This window comes from Diabrotica undecimpunctata, chromosome 6, assembly GCF_040954645.1.
Source record: "Diabrotica undecimpunctata isolate CICGRU chromosome 6, icDiaUnde3, whole genome shotgun sequence".
NCBI classification, from domain to species: Eukaryota; Metazoa; Arthropoda; class Insecta; order Coleoptera; family Chrysomelidae; genus Diabrotica; species Diabrotica undecimpunctata.
The window spans coordinates 22986745-23008806 of NC_092808.1; the positions used below are offsets into that span (position 1 = coordinate 22986745).

A 22062-nucleotide genomic window follows, 5' to 3' on the forward strand; every position below is an offset into this window, starting at 1 on the left:
CTGATTTTTCGACTCTATTCTTTTTCTCTCAAATAACAAATACATAGGTATTTTCCGAACAATCCCTAGAAATAAATTTGTTTTCTTATGAATAAAGCATTATTTTTAGGTTCCAACCTATGATGACATTTTGGTTCGTGTTTGCTTGGACTGTTACAAACAAACTGTAGGAGAAAGCGAAACATCAGAACTAAACGATTCACTTTCACTCAAATCGGCAGTATATGATTATTGGATTTTAACAGATGACGATGCACATAACACAATAGTCAGAGAAGAATTTTCTTACGAACACGCTCCTAACGTTTCACTTTGTTTGTCCCTTCTGAAATACCATTCAAAGACAACGGAATACCCTAAGTAAGTATGAAACACAACCATTTATATATCCATTCGTAGGATAGTATCGTAGGATAGATCCCACTGCAGGATCACTACGTAGTTAATCAAATTCATATTTTACATACATTTAAAATTAGGAGAAATAATAGGTTGCCAGTCTAGCAAATGAACCATCTATTATTAGTACTATGTTGTACCAAGAATTGTTTAAGTAATTCAGTTTTACCTGTGCTAAAAGTTACGACTACATTTTTTCTGATCCCATGTCATTAAATCTCATTTGACAATAGGAATTAAATTTAATTCTTGAATCAGTTATAAGTTAATTTAAACGGATGAGTTTTTCCTAAAAAAATATATTTTTTTTTTATTTAATTTAACATGCTTGTGACAGCTTCGGCCATTAGCACGAGGCACCGTGGATACAATTATATATAAGGTACAATTACATATTATAATATATTATAGTTATATATTATTTAGTAAGTTTTCTAGCTTCAGGAACTAGATAGCTGTGATGACTTGGCTCTGGTTCGATAATATATCTGTGATGTCGCCCTTCATGCCCAGTTCTTGGCGTCGTTTATTGTAGTGAGGGCAGTCCACAAGGATGTGTAGAACGCTTAGTGGGGATTGGCAATAGTGACAGATTGGCTTAGGTGTAGAATTCATTAGATGACCATGTGTAAATCTGGTGTGACCGATACGCAATCTTCTAGCAACAACCATCTCATTTCTAGTTATACCAGGGATAACGAACCGCTCAATCGTCTGATCTATTTGGTATAAAAATTTAGTGGATTGTTTCCAATGATTCTGCCAGTAATTTCGTACGAGTTTCTTTATACTAGTTTTTAGGTCACTGGCAATTTGTATATTATGTGGTGTACAATTGGATACAGCAGCTTCTTTGGCAAAGCGATCGGCGTTGTCGTTACCCATAATCCCGATGTGGGAGGGAATCCATATGATAGTGAATGGATGTCGTGAATGATAAGATTTTGGTAAATGTCATGGATTTTTTCTACAAGAGGGTGATTAGTAAATAGATTATTGATGGACTGGATAGAGGCAAGTGAGTCTGTACAGATGGCAATATGTTGATTGGGTGCTGTACAGAGTTTGAAGGCTTGGTAAATAGCATACAGCTCACCAGTGTGAACGCTGCATGTGGCAGGTATTTGACATGAACTAACGACTGTTTCCGTAGTGGTAACCGCACAACCAACCCCCGTTTCGCTCTTTGATGCGTCAGTGTAGAGTACCCGATCGAATTTCTTAAAATTAAGAATTTCTAGTAAGGATTTCCTAATCAAATCCTGGTTGGTTTCTGCCTTACTAAACTTTTTAAGTGACACATTAAATTTCGGTAAAGTTTTGGTCCAAGGAGAATTGTGCGGGATCGGGAGAGGGTTAGTTAGGGATAAATTTATATGTGGTATTAAAGTTGGAAGTAGGAGGGCGATAGTGTGTATGCGTGGAGCAGGAGGGTGAGTACTAGTGTAGTTGGGTAATGTCAGCAGTGTGTGTACTGGATTAGAAAGGTTAGCTGAAGTAGAGGCAGCATAAGAAAGAAGGAGATATTGACGCCTAAGCCAAAGAGGGGGTTCGTTGGCTTCGCGGTAGAGGCTCTCAGCTGGACTGCTACGAAAAGCTCCTAAACAGAGGCGGATAGCAGTATTATGCACTGAATTAAGGGTTTGTAAGGATGTTTTGGATGCTGACATATATATAAAGCTGCCGTAATCGAGTTTAGAGCGAATAAGAGACCTATATACTTTTAATAGTGTACATTCGCTAGCGCCCCATTGGTAGTGGGAAAATGTTAAATAAAAATATATTTAACAAGGATTAGTTTCTTCATTTACGGCATCTCTAAAATAAGAAAATAATTTTTATGACAATCAATTCGTTCTAAAATCCTGATTATTTTTTTTTAATAATAACCGCACGCCTATGACTCATCGATTTCCTTTCCTGTCAGACCCGCAAAAGTCTACATTGACAATGTGACTCACTCACTACATTTGTGGTACCATAGTATACGACAGTCAGGAAATAGCATCCTAGTCCTATTCTTTAGGGCCACTAGGAAGCAAATTTGTACATTTCGGGAGTTCATCAATTGATAATTGGGTTTCCTTCTTATACTAAAGTTTGTAGCCGTAGTCTACCTCGCCATAATTATTCTGAAGCTATTCTCTTGTGGCATTTTAATTGGTAATTAACCACAATTTCAGTTTAAATTATGTTTATTTTGACACGTTTCGATTTACACTTCAAAAGTAGTTTTCAAAATACAAATTAAACAAATTATTAAAATAATTGACTCACTTGTTCAAATAACTACATCAAATTAATAATGATGTATTGATGATTGTTTTAAAGATCTACTAAAAATTTAAATGTTATGTTGCCAACAGTTTTCCCAACTAAAGTTTTATAAAAATATTGTATTGGATATAAACTTTGGGAAAATAAACTGTTATTTTAATGTGAAAGTGTAATTTAACAAAATAAGCACTGACTCCAAAAACAAAATAGTTATTTACAAGCAAAAGTCGAGTAAGCGGTAAAATTAAATACAATTCATTGCATTGCCATGACCACACTGTTCCTGTTCTCGTCTTCTTTTTATTTACGTTAACTTAACTGTCGAACTGTCACTTGGTAGATTAAGGTGTGTTCACATATATTCTTCTTGTTACAATATGTTTTTTCATGTTTTACACTAAAGTAGCAAACTACTTTATAGTCTGGTGTATTACTATACTTAAGAAAACACTATTTAAAATTACTGAGGTATGTATTGACTAACGAAATACATTTAAACACAAAAAATCTATTGAGATTTTGAATAACTTTTTTGGGTGTAAATCAAGGTTTTAAAAATTGTATAGTATATGTACAAGTTTATATATAAGAAATTAACAATGTTTAATGATTGTTGCAGGTTCCTATTAGATCAATGTAGCATAATGTTAAAATTGCTTCAACCAAGTCAAGAACCTATCCAAGAAATCGATTATCTTCTGGTTATTAAAATGATAAAGTACAAATTTGGTATATTTTTGTAGTTTATATTGCTGACTCACGTATGTTCTAGGTCATTAGCAATGGCAGCAAAAATGTCTTCTATCGAGTGCACATTGCATTATGGCACATCGTTAGCTGATCGGATTTTGTCCCAAGCTGATTTATTAAGTTTGTTAGCCGAAAGAGGTTGTTTAAGCTTACTTCCGATATCAAATACTTACTCTCAAGGACCTTATATAGACGCTTCTATATTGAGACGGTTAATAGACAGACTTTTGCAAAGAGAACAGTGGAATTTGGCACTTGAAGTATCAACTAAAGCTGGTATAGATAATACAGGTAAAATATGATTTTTATCATCGTTATTATCATTTTCCCTAATATGTTTTACTGGTCGTTCATGCTCTGTTCTTGTTCCAGTTTTTTTTCTTGCCTATTTGCTCTAATCTTCGCGCAGTCGTCTACAGCATTCTTCAACCTTGGTATTGATCTGCTCGTATTCACAGAGGTGAACAATAATAAGTCCAGGTGATATCAGATCATAATGTACATTTTCCATAGGAGTCTATTTTTGTGCATTAATTGGAAAAACAGTGGAAAAAAGTTTTTCTTTAAATTGTTTCGACCCCTAAATCATAAATTGCAGCCTTTATATTGCGATTAGAACAACTTTATAATACCCCGTAAACGTGTGCTAAATTTCACTAGGATCGGTTTAATACTTTTTGCATAATAATTTTGCAATCCAGTGTCCTCCAAAACAATGGACATTTGCAAAATTATGCTGAGCCCAAAATGAGCATTTTAAATTGTCGAATTGTTTTTGCATATAAAGAAAGTCTCATGCTTTCAAACGCACTTTGAATAATTGAAATCGGTCAACTATGCTAAAGTTATAAACAACAAGTTAACTTTAAATAAAAAATACAATGTTTATGATAAAAAAAAGTATAACAATGTCTTAAAACAACAATTAAAAAAAATCTCACCTAAGTTTTATTATTCCAATTTCTGTGTTCAAAAAGTATACACATTTGTTGTCACAAAAAAATATGTCTAGAGTAGCTTGTGTGTTAAGCTATGTTTAGGCACATTTGCTATAAAGAAAACTAAAACAAGTAAATTACCCAAAACAAAAATTAAGATAAACAGTAAACAATCTCCACCTTATTAGCTAAAAACATATTTTAGTGCGTATTTTTAAATTTCATGTATAATTGCTTCTAAAGGTACATTTTTACTGGAGCGTCTGTTGCGATCACCGCTGAGCGATCGTCGCTACGCGATGATCGCCGTGTACCGCTTGTGTGGCCTGTTACGGCGCCGTTTTGACTGAAGCGTCTGTCGCTGGAGCCGCTAGCGTCGATCGTTGGCGACTGGTCCGAGAGCAGACACAGTCGCAAACGCTGAGCAACTATAGTAGCTAGTGCATGTGATTTTGAGAGATTCTTTTCTGGAGATACTGGATATGGAATACAGTTTGTAGGCGGTTTTTTTCATATCCTGGCTATCCTAGCTCATTCCAACGGAAGAAGAACTGTGGAAATTTAACATCATCTCCTAATAAATGATCGTTTATCAAAATTTTGAAGTATCCTTCTTCTTTAAATATTGCATGTTTTTTTATTCTTAGAACATTTAACATTTCTTCGCCCTCTATTTCTTCTGCTAGCAGGAATTTTAACAATAATTGTTCTCTTTTACATACGCTCATCGTTGCAACAAAACCACTTGTTCACTAGACAACGGACAACTCACTAATCAAATCATCGCTTCAGTAAAAACATTCCGCTTGCGATCATCGTTTAGCGATCATTTCTCAGCGACGATCGCTCAACGATGATCACATCAGACGCCCCAGTAAAAATGTACCTTTACCCTTCATCTAATGCTTCGAAACTATCTTTCAATCCAAAATAAATGCTGTGGAACTCAGACGGAATAAACTTAAGTAATTCCATTAAATCCTTTTCTTTTGTCATTGCTCTCCCGTTTGGATACAGAATAACTAGGTTGTGAATTACAGTAAATGATGATGGGTGACCTTTGGTTTTCTTGCTTAAATCAACCTTATGAAACAAAACCATATCCTGTGCTGTATATTTTACATAAATTTTTTTTTGGTTGATTTTTAAGATCGATTAATATCTGTTGTATCATGTAACTGCGTATCATGATCATTTATTAAACATGAAGCTATCTCTTGAGCTCCTCTGGATGCCTCACTTTCATTCCAGACATACATGTGTCCTGTTTCTGTGACTTCATCTTGGATGAAGATCAAAGACTAAAACTGATATTTTTTTGCTTTGATTCTTTTCCTTTAATTATATTTTGCTTTTTTTTTTCTTTAACTCCTGCTTTTTTTGGCGTAATTCCAATTCAACTTTTGCATCCTGTTTACGCTCTTCTGAAGTATCAGTTGATTTTATTTCAGTATTAAGACTGTCACACTTTTGACAAGTATCTTTATGTGGTACATAAAAATGCAAATTAAGCTTGGTGTTACAAATTTTGCGAAACATAAACAGCGAGAGGGGTTTTCTTAAGTCTTCTGTGCATTTTTTTTTTCATACCCTCGATACATGATCGACATGTTCAAAGTTGGTTAAAAAATATGTTCTTTTTATGTTATCTCGTCGGGAGTAATGGAATTCGTATGCTGGGAACAGTTCAATGAAGCCACATAAATACTGCTCGTCTTCAATATTGGTTTTATTATGGGGTGGATGTTTGTCCCTTGTATCTTGAAGAGTGGTCCAATGTTCTTGTTTTCGTGCTAAAGCTAATTAAATGTTTCCATCTGTAATGGAAACTGTGTCTTTAAAAAAGTTCTTACATACCACTTGGTTACAACCATTTTCATCCGCTAAAGTACATATATACACGAGTTTTAGCCCTACGTGAAATTTGATTTTTGGTATAAGTTCTATTTTTGTCTTCTACTTTTATTTGCCCTTGAATAAAAGCATTTTTCATTGACTAGTTAAGCGAATTGTAATTGTTAAAGATGCTTTGAGAGGAAGACAGAGAAGAATATGAAAAATTAAGAAAGAATGCTAAGAAAGTGATTAAGCAAAATAAAAGAAGATGGGTAGACAAAAAAATGCAGGAAATAGAGCAGGAAAGAACAAACAGAAATGCGAAAAATTTTTACAAAAAGATTAAAGAACAAAAAATACAAAGGCAAAACAAACGGAATAAAAAATAGAGAAGGAACAGTGATAATAGAGGATCAAGAATACAAGCAAGTATTGAGAGATTACTACAGAGAGCTCTTGACGGAGAAGACAACAGGTGAAGAAATGCATAACGAGGAGGAAACGGTGCACGAATAAGAAGCAGACGGAGTAGATGAAGTAGACATCGAAATTTCAAAAGAACCAACAATAGAGGAATTAAATGAGATAATACAGAGATGCAAAAATGGAAAAGCCCCTTGTAAATATGTAATTAATATGGAAATAATAAAATACGGAGGAAGGGAACTGAGAGGAAAAATACTGGCACTATTGAAAAATATATGGAAAGAAGAGAAAATGCCGGAGGACTGGGAGGTAGGGCAGATCATAACAATACATAAAAGGAAGACCATCAAATTTGTGAAAATTATAGAAGAATAACGTTACTAAATACAACAAAAATACTGACATCAATAATAAAAAGGAGGTTATCAAAGATCACAAAGAAGACAGTGGGACAGTACCAATGTGGATTCACGAAACGAAGATCTACAATAGATGCAATACACACAAACAACAAATAATGGAAAAAGCAAACGAATATAAATTAGAATTGGAAATGTTATTCATAGACTTCAAACAGGCATTTGATTCAATTAAAAGGAAAGGATTAATGATAGGACTTAAAAAATTAAAAATTCCACATAAACTCAACTCTAAAAAAAATTAATAGAAATGACAATGAGAACTTCAAAAATAAGCATAAAGACACAAAGAGGAGAGACAGAGGGATGCAGTATAAATAAAGGGATGAAACAAGGAGATGTCTTATCAACAACGCTATTTAATCTAGCATTAAAATATGTACTACAAAATATAAATAAAGGAAATCTCAGAATAAGAGGACAAAAATATTAAGATTAGGGAAAAAGCCAATGAAAGAAAAAATCCCAGATAGGAAGTTCTGAGTTTGAAGAAGTAGAATACTTCAAATACCTAGGAGTTACAATAAGCAAAACCGGAGAAAGGAAGTCCGAAATAAAAGAAAAAATATTAGCAGCGAATAAAGCTTATTTTGCAAACAAAAGATTACTTAAAAGCAAACTGCTGACTAAGAAAACTAAGATGAACATTTATAACACCATAATTAGGCCAATATTATTATATACAGGAGAAACAATGACGATGGTTAAAAAGATAAATAAGACTTACGAATAGTAGAGAGAAAGATTATGAGAAACATACTGGGACCAATCAGAACAGAGCAAAATGAATATAGAAGCAGAACAAATGCAGAGATTAAGGAAGAACTTAAGGAAGACATCGTGACTAAAATAAAGCAATGCAGAGTTAGATGGTTAGGTCACATTTGGCGAGAAGGAGATGAGGCAGTGACATATACAATGATAGAATGGAATCCAGGAGGAAGAAAGAGAAGAGAAAGACCAAGATCAAAGTGGCTGCAAGAAGTTGAAGAAGACCTCCAAAGGGCAGGAGTCAGAGAATGGAGAGGAAAAACTAGAGCCAGAAAAAAAATGGAGAGATATCGCCAAGAAGATAACATAAACAAAAGGGATTGATCCACCCAAGAAATAGGATCTAGAAAGCAGTCGAGGTGTAACGCCACGCTGGGGTGTATAGCCATTATATATTATATATAAAGATGCTTTGCTTTCGTTCATTAGAAATTTTCATATGACACTTCATTTTGCACGAACATGGTCCAACTACGAGTTCTTTAGCACTTTTATGTTTTCTTTCTTCCGTGACATATTCTTCTCCTTTCTCCCTGGCCATTTCTGAAATTTTGGTGCGATTTAACTTTTGGTTCATCATTGTCTTTATTCTTAGTGTTCGGCAACTCATTTTTTGAGATTTTTTCGCTCGAATCACCATTATTCCCATCTCGAACAATAAAAAATATATCACAAATAAGTTTGCGACAAAACAGCATAAGCCACCTTTGTTTCTAAATGGGTATATTAACTGTTTTACCTCAAGACTCGACATTTAAAGAGCCTGGATTATAATCGCTATCTAAATCGCTGAAATCGAATCCAAAACACTCCGATGCATCACTGCTCATGTTTACATCCACCATGTTCCTGTTGGTTAGGCAGTTTTGCCGCAAGCTTTCTATGACATTTTGATAGTGCGAAAACCACTTTATAGATGGGGAACCATACCATGTAGTTTAGGCTGATTCTGCACACGAGTTTTACAGAAATTATAAGCACTCATTAAGCCTAATCCAGTAAAATGAGTTTTTGGGATTAGACAAAGATAACACAATTTTTCTATATTTTACCTCTCGATTTTTGTTTTAGGAGTTTTTGCAGTATGGGGAAAGAGTTGTTTAAAAGCTGGAAGTCTACAACTTGCGAGGGAAAAATTCCAACGTTACTTCGACAAAACCGGTCACTACGATAATATTTCTGAATATAGTTTTAGCATACAAAGTGATATCAGCGAAAGTTTGTCGAGATCCAAAAACGTTTCAAGAGCCTCCAATCTAAGCCCACTACCGGAATCAAAACCTATTAAAAATCCATCTCTCTTAAATGAAATTATACACATTTTAGAAGCAAATACGATAAGTATAGATCCAGATATTGGGACAAAAAATGAAAGTTTATCTGGTTCTCTGTCGTCTTTAAATCAAAGTTTCATATTTAGTCAATCTGAGTCGGCAATATGTGTATTAAACAAATTGAAAAATCTTAAAAACATAGCATCCAAGCATTATTACCAACCAGTGCAAGCGGAATTAAAATCTCATTCTACAAAACCACCGATTCACAAAATATTCTATGACGAATGTGTCTATTATTTGAGGCGATACGGTAGTCACTTGAGCCTATTGGATTTTTATATTAAGCACGGTGATATTCAAGTAGCGTTAAATTATATTATTGATAATAATTTAGGAACTGAAGTATTTATTGAAATTTATATGAAATGTCTTAAGGATGGGATAGTTGCAACTTTGCAAGAGAAGATTTCACTGATTGATTCCACTCTTGACCTATGGAAGGTAAATAATAACTTTATATATATTTATATATTTTTAAATTGTTCTTCTTTTTCATACGTTAGGTCTATTACCTGTGTTTACTGAGTAATATTTAGTCTTATTTGTGATTGCGAAAATCAGCTGCCTTTCCATGTCTTTGATGATCTTTCTGGAACCCTTATTCCATTTGGTTACCCATCTCTTACAATTTTTACAATTCTATCTTTTCTCATACTCATTACATGTTGATTCCGATGTCTTGTTCGTTATCCTCCCATCTCACTTTATCTTGGATATCACATTTTTGTCTGATATCTTCGTTTTTTACTCGATAACGACTAGTTTTTACTAATGTAGATCTTAATTTCTTCATCTCTACTGTTTTGAAGGATTGTTTTATTCTCTCTCTTAGCAGCTCTTGTTTCTATCTTGTATTGGTCGAACACTGATTTTATAAACATTTGTTTTTATTATCAATTCTAGTTGCTTGTTTCCCCACACTATGACTCTTAATCCACCTGCAGTGGTTGCTCCTTTTTTGACTTGGTGGGCTGTTTCTTAGTATAGATGTCTCGGTGATTTTTGATATTGGTTAATACCACTCCCAAATAATTGAGGGACATAACTTGGTATATTACTTTTTCTTCGAACTCTAGTTTGCATAAAATTTTTCTGTGATGGTCAATTCTTTGGTTGGGCATTCTACAATACTTCTATTATTGGGATTTTAGAACGGCAATTATTCCTTCCCGCCTGTTCAATTTCAACAACTGTTCTCTCTCTCACTCACACTTTCCTCCTCGCAATATCTCTTCCTCTCGCCTCTCTCATTCTCGTTATATATATATATATATATATATATATATATATATATATATATATATATATATATATATATATATCGGCCTCTCTTTGCCTCTTACCACCTTCACACCATTTATGCCTATCTGCCTCTCTCGCTCACTTTTCTCACACTCTATCTCTCTTTCGGTCTTTCCTCTCCACCTCTTACTTAAACTTTTTGTACCACTTTCTCTCTCCCTCTCCACGTTTTGCTTCTTACCACTCGGTCTCTCCCTTTCATATTTTATCTTTCGCGGTCTCTGTCTGTCTGGTGACACAGAATGAAGCAAAAATGAAGTGTTCAAATCGAGATTCGGTTAATTAGGTTTAATTTCAAAATATAGTTCAAGTGAAACGGCTGTAAGATAGTTATAACAGGCCCTCGAAGATAAAAAAGAAAATAAAATGGTACGTGTCAACAGGAGCCAGAGCAGATGGATAGAGAAATTAATAAAATGCATAGTCACTTCAGCATATCCCTGCCTCATATATATATATATATATATATATATATATATATATATATATATATATATATATAATTTATATTTTAGGGTTATCTACGTCACATATGTAGACATTTAGAAAAACACAACATGTTACATTCTCTCTATCAGCTACAACAATTTATGGGTGATTCAGTTAGAGCAGCTATGACGTGTATTCGGTTTTATCAAGAAAACGCTTTAAATTTTACAGATCTGGTGAAGAATGTTTCCTTTTTACACAAGGCGGAAGAGCATTTGAAATATGGCGTCGAACAAGAACAATGGGTTGAAGTTGCTACAGGTAAATGGATTAAGTATTGTAAATTTAACATTTTATGATAATCGTTTTAAAATTGGTATCTTTTAATATGTGTATACAAGGTATTCCAAAAAAGGTATCACCGTCTGTATATGTAAAAAATTGAAAATCACTTATTTGAGATAGTAGAACTTTTAACGCTAAACGAGCGCAGATCTTTATTTTATGCACGATGGAGTTTCAGCGCACATTGATAGAAGGCTCCGTAATTGGTTGAATAACCATTTTACGAATCGATGAATTGGTAGAGGTATAGAAGCTCTGATTCATTGTCCTCCTCGGTCCTCCGTCCGGCTCGCGGAGATAAGAATACGGCCGGGGTCAGAAAGCCCTGCCTGTCGTAAGAGGCGACTAATGGGTAGGAATAGGAGGTGGAGAGCCGTCGTTCGAGGTGTCGGGTTGGTAGAAACGCACACGGTCGCTTCGGCGACACGGTCACCGGTCTACATTCCTAGTATCCGAGACGAGACTACTCGTGGGGCCACTCTACTCCCATTCCAAAAGAGCCTGGTGAGGTTGAACGAGCTGGGCCCGTAAATACCTCTCCTGACCTCGGTCAGGAGGGGTGTGGATATACCGCTCCTGACGGCGGTCAGGAGTGGTGTAGGTGTCCCGGCACGTACCCACCGGGAGATCCAACAGTAGTAGAGGAGAGATCCTCGGCGGCGACCTGTCTAAGTGTGAGGTGGAAATTCCTCCGCCTGCCGAACCTACCCGCCCGTAGTGTGGGAGTAACAGGTAGGCAAGGTACTCACAACACAGGTACTACGGGGAAGGTGGAGCACCCGCGGGTTGCGTGTGCTAGACGTGTCGTGGTAACCCTACGGGGTACCCCCACGGGGGGACCCACGGGACGTCTTTGGTACGCGCCCCGTGGCACCTTCACTTTGGTGTCGGACTCGTAGGGGCAGAGGTTTCACTAACGGGCGTATGCCGAAAGGCCAGGTAGCCCAGGGTCCTGCCAGGTTTTTACTTGGAGGGCACGCACTTATGTCATGTCCTCCTCGGTCATAAGACTTTTATCCTTTGGACTACACAGTTTGGTAGTATGTTAAGGAAATAGTCTATGCTACAGGGGTAAAATCACATCAAGAATTGGAAGACAGAATTCAACGTCACTTTAGTGACGTCATAGCTGATCCCTAACCGTTCAGAATAATAATGGATTCTTTAGAAAGAATAATAGACTTGTGTATTCACGAAAACGGAGGACATTTTGAACACTTACTCTAATTGAAGTTTATTTTATGTTCTTAGTCTTTATTTTAATTTTCTTCTTGTGTTATTTTTAACTACTAACTTTATCATTACTTTATACCAGCATCGGTTATTGTTTCATACTTTTCAAATCAAAATATTCCGAAAACGGTACACAGTATCAAGTTTTACCAAGAGTACCTTTTTGGTTATGAATTTTGGTTGATAATTTCTACCCTTAAAAAAGTTATATTGAACTCTTGTAACTAGCGCCCTCTATGAGAGTAAGAAATAAAACCAAATTCATGGGACGTATTAGCTTCCAAAACATTCGTATAAAATTCCATTACAATGTTGCCAGTGGTTTCGGCATTATCGTAAAAAATGTGTAATTTTTTTTCGTCAACGCCCATTATCTTGAAAACCGATGGCGTTACAAAAAAGTTTTACTAAGCAAACCTAAATTATTTTTCAGTTTTTGACCTATCCTAGTGACAGTGTTTTTTTACCTTTTTTGAAACACCCTGTATAGGTGACATACTAGGACATATTTTTTTAAAAACCATTGAGAATGTGAAAAAAATTGAAGAAAACATCTTAAAGTAGGCAGATGGCACAGTTATTATAGCTAAAACTATTGAAGACCTACAAGAAATACTGAACGCTATATATAACCAAGAAAGTCATGATCAACCCTTCAAAGAATGAAAAAATTCCTTAAAAACTCCACCGTATCATCGTATATTTAATATTGGTTAGTAAAACTTATAGGTTATAGGTTATAACTTAGGTTTTAAGTGTATTACAAATGATGGAACCGATAGGGAACTTCCAAGCATTATTAAAATACATAAAATATATTTATCTAGAATATATTTAGCGGTGAATAGGTGAAAACCTTCTGCAACGCTCTGGATTTCACAAATATTGGGTAAAAAACAGCACAGAAAAAGTTATACGCTGTTACCTTAAGAAAATATGAGGTTATAAAGGTGATAGATTTATTCTAAATAATCGTATTTTTACATATACTATAACCTCCAAATTTGACTCTAATCGGTTTAAATATTCTAAAGCTAATAATTGTTATTCTCGCTTTTTTATTTTATTTTAGTTCCAAACCACAATTCATCTTCTCGTACTGGTTTCGAAGAAAAGGGTATTATCAATCCTTCGATAGTAATGAAAATTAGTACAAAAGAAATTAATAAACATATTAAAACAATCGAAAGACAAAGCGAAATTGCTGAATTTTTGGGAAAGTGTGAGGAATTGGGAAGGAAACCTTTGCAGATTTTTATAGAAATGGAGAAACCGATGGAAGGTAACAAATAGATTTTTTATTATAATATAAAATGGCAAAATGAAAAACTTCCTAGTAGTGAGTTCTTGTTAAGAAATGGTGTTATTTCTCACAGTTTCTCTATTTTGTTCAGTACGCTTTCTATAATGCATTATTAATAACTATATTCCGTCAATGAATTTCAGTTTTGGAAAGTATTGACTATATTCATTTTCAGTAAAGCGACGTCAAAAATGGCGAGCGTCACAAATCTAAAACGTGCCCTGAACAGTATATTTAAATTGTTTGTCCCAAGTTTTTGATCGTACACGGCATTCGACTTAAAGTGAAAAATATGTAAATGGGAGTGACTCAATCACTGTGAGAGTGAGAGTTCACCAACCGAGGCAGTCCCTTCTGCTCGCCTGTCGGAGATACATGTTTTAGTTTCGTTCCATCGTCTTCCTATTTCTAATGTAGAATAGTCCCTTATATTGGGGACGTGGCGATTGTTGTCTGAACCTTTTAAAACAAACAACGGGCTGCGCCAGGGAGACCCTCTCTCCTGTACACTGTTCAATCTGGCTCTGGAAAAAGTAATACGTCTGTCACAAATCACAACCACTGGTTTAATATATAATAAATCAGTGCAAATCCTGGCCTATGCTGATGATATCAATATTGTTGGGAGAACGGAAAACGCTTTACGAGAGGCGTATGTAGCATTAAAAGATTCAGTTACAAAAATGGATTTAATAATAAACACCAACAAAACGAAGTATATGAAAATAAGCACCCAACCAATTTGTATACCTGGGAGCGCTCCTTAACACTGAAAATAGTACTACCGCAGAGATAAACCATAGAATTTGCATGGCCAACACATGCTATTTTGGGCTCAATCTCCTCATTTAATCCACAATTATATCGAGAAATACAAACAAAAAATAATGAAAACATGTTAGAATGTTTCGAAAGAAACATACTAAGGCGAATCTATGGAGCAGTGAATGACAATGGAGTGTGGAGAAGACCATATAACTTTGAACTTTATAGAATATACCAGGAATCTGATATCGTAAATATATTAAGATAGGACGTCTGAGGTGGATAGGGCATGTAATGTGGATGTAATAAAACGACCCAGCTAGAAAAACGCTCCTTGGTAGACCAATTGGTCAGAGAAGAAGAGGAAGACCCAGAACAAGGTTTCTTGATAACATCGATGAATATATGAGAAATATGGGAATACGTGCTTGTCGGAGAAAAGCGATGGATAGGGACGACTGGAGAGAAATTCTTGAAGAGGCTAGGACCCACGCAAGGTTGTAAAGCCAGAATGATGATGATGACGATTGTGTATTATTATTATATTAGGTTATTGGGAATTATGCAATACCCACTAAGATATTATCCATACCATTTAGTTTTCAATAATCAACAAAAATGTAATATAATGACAAATATGAATTTCATGGTAATACTATTTTTACCGTCGCAGCACATATTTATTTGTCGATAACAGTTTCTAGATAACATGAATCATTTTTCAATGACATGTGTGGATTTAAGAAATTCATTCGGTAAAAGCTTTAATCGTAGGAAGTCGTGTACTTATATTCCCATAATAGTAAGGTAAGATCGGGAAATTACGAAATTCACAGAACTCAAAGGCACTAACAGAGACATAATGATAGAATTAATTTATAATAAAATAATTCAATAAAAAAAAATAATGAAATAACCACGCCACTGGAATTGTATGATTTTCCAACAGGTGACATTGACGACAGCAGTGGGCTTAAGAAAGCGCAGTTGCCACAATTACCTCATTGTATATTACCTATGTCCAGCTCAAAGATTTACGTACTGTTATTCATCTTAGTTTTCTTAGTCAATATTTTGGTTTTAAATAATCTTTTGTTTGCAAAATAAGCTTTATTCGCTGCCAATATTTTTTATTTTATTTCTGGCTGTCTTTCTCCAGTTTTCCTTATTATCACTCTCAGGTATTTGAAGTGTTCTACGTATTCAAATTTATTCCCTAAGGGTTTTTTCGCCAATCGTAATATTTTTATCTTATTTTGATTTAATCTGAGTTCTATTGTATCCCCTTTCTCTTTTATTTCTTCTATCATTTCCTTTATTATATCTCTTTTCTTTTCAATAATATCAATATCGTCTGCATAGGCAATTATTTATCCACCTTTTGTTCTTAGGTTTTCTTTGTTTATATTACGTAGGACATAATAATTCTAAAGCCAATCACATAGAAAATATAAATTAGCACACTCTTTCATATTATTTTTTATAGATAATTTAAGTTCAGCTACTGACGAAAAACCAAAAATACCTACTTTGTTTGGATCTGCACAAGATAAAATATATTTGGCTGTTTTGGCAATAGTAATCGGGAAAGAAGTTCAAGATGGATTCAACATAGCTCTGAGGTAAGTAATTGTTTTTATAAACCTGTTTGTCCCCAAATAGGTTCTACAATGCTAAGTGAGTCTTGGCCGCATTTACTATTTTCTTCCACTGTTACCCTCCTTGTGCCGCTATCCTTCATTTCCGTACTCTCATTTTGCGTAGATCGATTGTTAATGCATCCTTCTATTTTTTTGTTGAGCGACCAACTGACCTTCCATCATCGGGTCTTTCCCAAAATGTATTGAGTTTTTCATCACTCGATATTAGTACTAGTATTAGATGTCTCGCCCATCTTATTCAGTTTGCCTTGATGTAACAATAAAACGTGACTACAAAGAACTATGGTTTCATCTTCAAAAGGTCTCTGAAGTTCCTGATTATTCTAATTCTCCATTCCCCTGTTGTCTATCTCTACAAAACTCAAAGATAGTCCGTAGTAGCTTCCTATTCCTTCTGAAACTGTACTACCTGGGTGACATATCCACAAACCCTTAAATTACTGCGTCGATTCGTCCTCTTAACATCCTCTCGTATAACATAGCCTCTTCTTCTTCTTAGAGTGCCATATCCCTACGGAACGTCGGCGACTACCATGCTTATAATATTTTTATACTGATCTCGGTCTTGCGCTACGTGTAGCAATTGGTCCGCTGTCAAACCTGTCCACTGCCGCAAATTCCTCAACCAAGAGAGTTTCATCCGTCCTATCCATTTCTTTCCTTCGATTTTACCGTTGAGAATTAGCCGAAGGAACTCATATCTTGGTCCTCTGATTATATGTCCAAGATATTCTAGTTTACGCCTCTTAATAATATTTAATAGAGTTCGTTGATGTCCCATTCTTCGAAGAACTTCTTCGTTTCTAGTTCTGCTAGTCCATGGAATTTTTAGTATCCTTCGATACAACCACATCTCAAACGTCTCGATTTTATTCATGATATCGGCGTTTAAAGTCCAAGTTTCACATCCATACAAAAGTACAGACCACACGTAACATCTTGTAAACTTTTCACGGATTTCCAAATTTAATGAGTTATTGGATAATAGAGGCTTGAATTTTTGAAATGAGTTTCTTGCCTGTTCAATTCTACATCTAATTTCGAAGGATGGATCTAGATTTTGGGTAATCCAACATCCAAGGTATTTGAATCTCTGAACTCTCTGCAGCAGTTGTTGGTTTAATATCAGTTGGGTTGCGCCGATATCCACTTTACTGGTCACCATGTATTTAGTTTTAATGATATTTATCGACAGTCCCCAATTTGTGAATTCCATGTCAACTCTATTGATTAGCTCCTGCAGATCGTCGATGTTTTCAGCTAGAATCACAGTATCGTCGGCGTACCGTATATTATTAATTATTTCTCCTCCTATGATAATTCCTTTTTGATCTTTTAAAGCTTCCCTAAATAGATTCTCAGAATACACGTTAAAGAGGGTGGGAGATAGTATACAGCCTTGTCTTACGCCTCGTTCAATACTGATTGGCTTTGATTCTCTGTTGTTGGTATTAATAATGGCTGTTTGGTTCCAGTAAAGTTTGGCAATAAGTTTGATGTCTTTCTCATCTAGTTGGATGCTCTGCAAGGCGGTAATTAGTCTGGTATGCTGAACGCGATCAAATGCCTTTTCAAAATCAATGAAGCACATATATACGGGTTTTCATACCTCCCAACATCGTTGAAGGAGTGTTTGCATAGAAAAACATAATAAAAATAACATAGCCAACAAGCTGAATTTTGTTGAGAATGTCCTTTTTGGGACCCCAAAAAAGATGCAAAACAGTTTACCACTTTTACCCCAAGGCTTCCCCCTAAAAGCTCCCTCGTAGCGGGGAGGAAAACGGAAAAAATTAATTTACCATGAATCGGTACGCCGTAGACGCCGAAACAACGCTTGAAGCGACCGGTGATTTTCAATGTCATGTACGCGTGAAATCAATTTTAAATAAAACCGTCAACTCAACGGTAAACATTTGATATCTTTTGATCAAACTGTCCTATCGACAAAATTCAAAATGCATTTTAAACGTGAAAAGAGCAGTTTTTAGGTATATTTCAAATACCTCACATTTGTTGCTAAATTCAAAACCGATATTTCGGGCCATTTGTTTTGAAGATTAGGCTCTAATAATGAAAATTCCATAGTGACCGTTCAATGGAAGTAATAAATTTTATTGATTTCATGAGAATCGTAAAAAATGGAAAAAATCGCTAAACGTTTATTTATTTGACACCTTTGTAGAAACTGATTTCATTTGCGGCAAAATGCAAAAAAATTGAATACGAAAGCTGCTTTCTTCACCTTTAAAACTCATTTTGATTTTTGTAGATAGGACAGTCTGATCAAAAGATATGGAATTTTTACAGTCCAGTTGATAAAATTTTATTTAAAATTGATTTCGCGCGTGAACCTGACATTGAAAATCACCGGTCGCTTCAAGCGTTATTTCTAAAAGGACGTTTCATTCTACAGAAAAAGTGTTAATAAACATTTTTGTTCAGAATTATCTCAACTACAGTTTTTTCTACAGCGTACAGATTCTTGATAAATCGATCACGATCGGAGGTTTTAGGGGTAAATGTGGTAAACTTTTTTTCATCTTTTTAGGGGTTCCAAAATAGGCATTCTCAGTCTCTGATGACTGGATTGTCATACATTTTACATCATACATATTAATTTATTGTAAACTTAATTATTTTTAGGATAATTCAGGATTTATCTCTAAAACATGTTAAAATCTTCTGTGAAGCTGGTAAACAAATGGCCAAAGACGAGAGATACAGCGGTATTGCCGAGCTAGTCAATTGTATCAAACAAAGTTGTACCAATGATGAAGCTGTTACCGATATGTGCGATGAAATGCTTACCCTTGCCGTAGCGACATTTACCAAAGCAAACGTTTGCGGAACCAAAGTTGAGGATCTGATCAAATTAATAGATAATAAGACTACAAAGGTTTGTATTTTGTGACAGACCAAATGCTATAAGTCTGCTTTTGTTGTGCTATTTTGTTTTTTAGATTCACATTTTGACTTCGTGCCATTTCATATGTTTCGATTTGTTGTCCTTTATTTCTAACTTCCTTTTCCCTTCGGCTGACTGTATTTTTCATAAGTCGTATCTAGTGTGTCTTGGTCTTCACTAAGACTGTCTTTTACCATCAAGTTAACATCACATTGTGATAATATTCTCGATAGAAGAAATTTTTTTGTGAATCAACATGGGGTTTTTGTAATCTAATTAGCTTCGAAATGGTCCGATAGTAATAATAATCTCTTTATCATCTCAAAAATCAGTAGTTATCACCTTTTCGAATGATATTTTACTTCTTCAGAGGATGTTTGTGTTTTTTTTCTTCACTATTTTAAATGTTCATTGGTCTTCAGTGTGTTAAAATCGACCAATATTTCCTCAGCAGTCACATATTGGCAATAAATCGTTTTTAAATAGTTTTGTCATTGCCTAAAGATTCTCAAAATCTAAGACACTTACTTGTATTCTGGCACGAGTGTCGGACCAAAAGAGCAAACACGACTACCATAATGTAGATAACATTTTTATAACTGTTTGATTTGACATTATTCAGTTGTGCATTGATTTCTGCAATGCTTTATCTTCCTACTCTTACTCTATATATCTATCTATTTCACATTAATAACAATATTTTACTTTTCCATTTTTCAAAACACAAAAGTTTATTTTTCACCAATATTAACACCAAGGTAATTGTTGTTTTTGAAATTTCGGTACACGTCATGCGTTGGATGACAGATGTCAAAATCGTTGTCACCTAACGCCATCTATCAAAGATTAGCTTAATGATAAACCACGCATTAAAAACACATCACAAAACTTAATTACATTTTAAAAAACTATCTATTTTGCAGATTTCTGCCTATATTGAAGTTAAACAACTTAAAACGGCATATTTCCTTGCTGTTAAGTATAAACGCATGTCGGATATACGAAGAATTCTCAGACAAGCAGAACTTTTGAACCAACCAAGTATTAAAGCTCTTTGCCAAAAGGTTTTGCAAAGTCATCCTCATACGCCGATACATTTTACCAAAGAATAAGCTTTATTTATTTACTTTTGCAATAATATTTATATAATTTTGTAGAATATTAAATGTATTTTTATAAACTGTTAGACTGAAAAATTTCCAATTTTGTTTATATTGTAATATAAATTAATATCCAAAAAGTTTTGATTTATTTCTTGTAAAAAAAATTCAGAGACTTAAATTTTTTAAAATAACTAACGTAATTTCTATTGCTAACAAAATATTTATATTAATTGTGGAAAGAACACTTTCTGTGTCTAGTTTCATAAACAAATTTCGATATAGTTCGTTCGCTCAGCTTGGGAATATTTTGAGAGATTTATTGTCAGAAAGATACAAAACAAAAATGCCAAACTCTCAGTATTATGTATTAGCACAAATTACTGTACTTTTGCCGCGTTTCCCCCGAATAGTCGGGGCGTCTATTCATTAATTTAATTAAAAATTTTCCATTTGTAAGTACTACTAAAATTTCAAAAATAAACTTTTGTTTAAATATCAATTAAGAGCACGTACAGTACATTCAACCAACTTACACCTCTAAACGATTAACGGAATTTGCAGAAAACCTTTCGTTGTAGTAAAAGGCACCGTAAACTGCACTGGTGTTCTCCATAATGTTTAACACTTTCCTAAATTTTAGGTATAAAATAAATAATATGTGTAATTAACCCGTTAGGTTTAACCCATTAAGGGCCGAGACAATAAACAAAGAGAAATTTGACAATTGATTTATTAGATTGGATTAAAAACACATAAATTAAGACTAATTTACAACCAAAAAGAATTTTTTTTTCTCATGAAAGGAAAATCAGGTGAGTGCGTATACGCACCTTTGGCCGAATACGCATACAATTTTTAAAAAAGGAACATATTGTATCTTAACTGTAAATTAAATTTTAAGATGAAAATTTTCGAAACATTCGGGGTGTAGATGCACTGTACACTTTTTACATAAATAAATACCTAGTATTACTTTTGCACATCCGACATTTTCTTCTTGCACTATTATCGTCTCTTTTTATAATGTGGCCAATATTGTCGAATCTAGTTTCATCTGGTAAAGCAAATTTAGATGGACGTCCATATACTGAGTTTGACAATGATGTAGCGGTTTCTTCACTATTCTCTGCATGTCCACTATATTTTAGTAAGTTAAGAACCAATCTCGAACGAAACTGTTGGGAAATTTTAGAATCATTCGCAATTTTAAAAATTTTCCAACTATTGACCACCATACTGTCAGTCATGTTAGTAAACAACGGCCACCACCACTTTTTTCCTCTTATTTTAATACGGTAATTCGCAATGCCATTATCATGCAGATCCACTCCACCCATGTATTGGTTATATTGGTGAATTACATTAGGCTGAGGGATAAGAATTTCTTTGTGTTCTTTACGGTTATAACGTTTAGTTTGCATAAGGGGTAAAACGTCACATGTATTTGTCATTACAGTCACTACTGAATTATCGTTCCATCTTGTCACCAAAACTTCTAAATTGGAATCGAATGCACATTTATATGAACCTCTTTCCTTTTTTTTCATAATTTTGTTTTCTTCTAGAGGACACTTAGCAGTGCGATTTTCCCTTACTGTTCCTGTTGCAAAGAATCCTTTTTCTTTCAATAGTCCAAAAAGAGCATATGGCGTAAAGAAGTTGTCGAAAAAAACCTTATGTTGCTGTGGGTTTTTAACTATCGAAAGTAAATTCAAAACAACTGCCGTTCCTAAGCTAAAACTATTATGTTTTCTCAGTTTTTCCGCCATATGGAATAAATTTGAACAAATAACCAGTATCAGAACATAAACACCATAGTTTAAAACCAAATCTAACAGGTTTTCCACGGATGCCGCCCGA

At 34.5% G+C, this 22062-nt stretch overlaps 1 protein-coding gene across 2 annotated transcripts in view; it reads left to right on the forward strand.

Moving 5' to 3' along the window:
- The window catches only part of Sptz (zinc finger FYVE-type containing 26 spastizin), a 56585-nt gene extending 36254 nt beyond the window's left edge, over positions 1-20331 (forward strand). For both annotated transcript variants that reach the window (XM_072534441.1, XM_072534442.1), the window contains 9 exons: positions 110-360; positions 3296-3394; positions 3449-3717; positions 8888-9594; positions 10971-11205; positions 13535-13744; positions 16017-16152; positions 18838-19090; positions 20023-20331. In XM_072534441.1, the coding sequence (XP_072390542.1) occupies positions 110-360; positions 3296-3394; positions 3449-3717; positions 8888-9594; positions 10971-11205; positions 13535-13744; positions 16017-16152; positions 18838-19090; positions 20023-20211 (2349 nt within the window). In that variant the 3' untranslated portion in view covers positions 20212-20331. The remainder of the gene's footprint in view (positions 1-109; positions 361-3295; positions 3395-3448; positions 3718-8887; positions 9595-10970; positions 11206-13534; positions 13745-16016; positions 16153-18837; positions 19091-20022) is intronic.
- The last annotated feature ends 1731 nt before the right edge of the window (positions 20332-22062 follow it).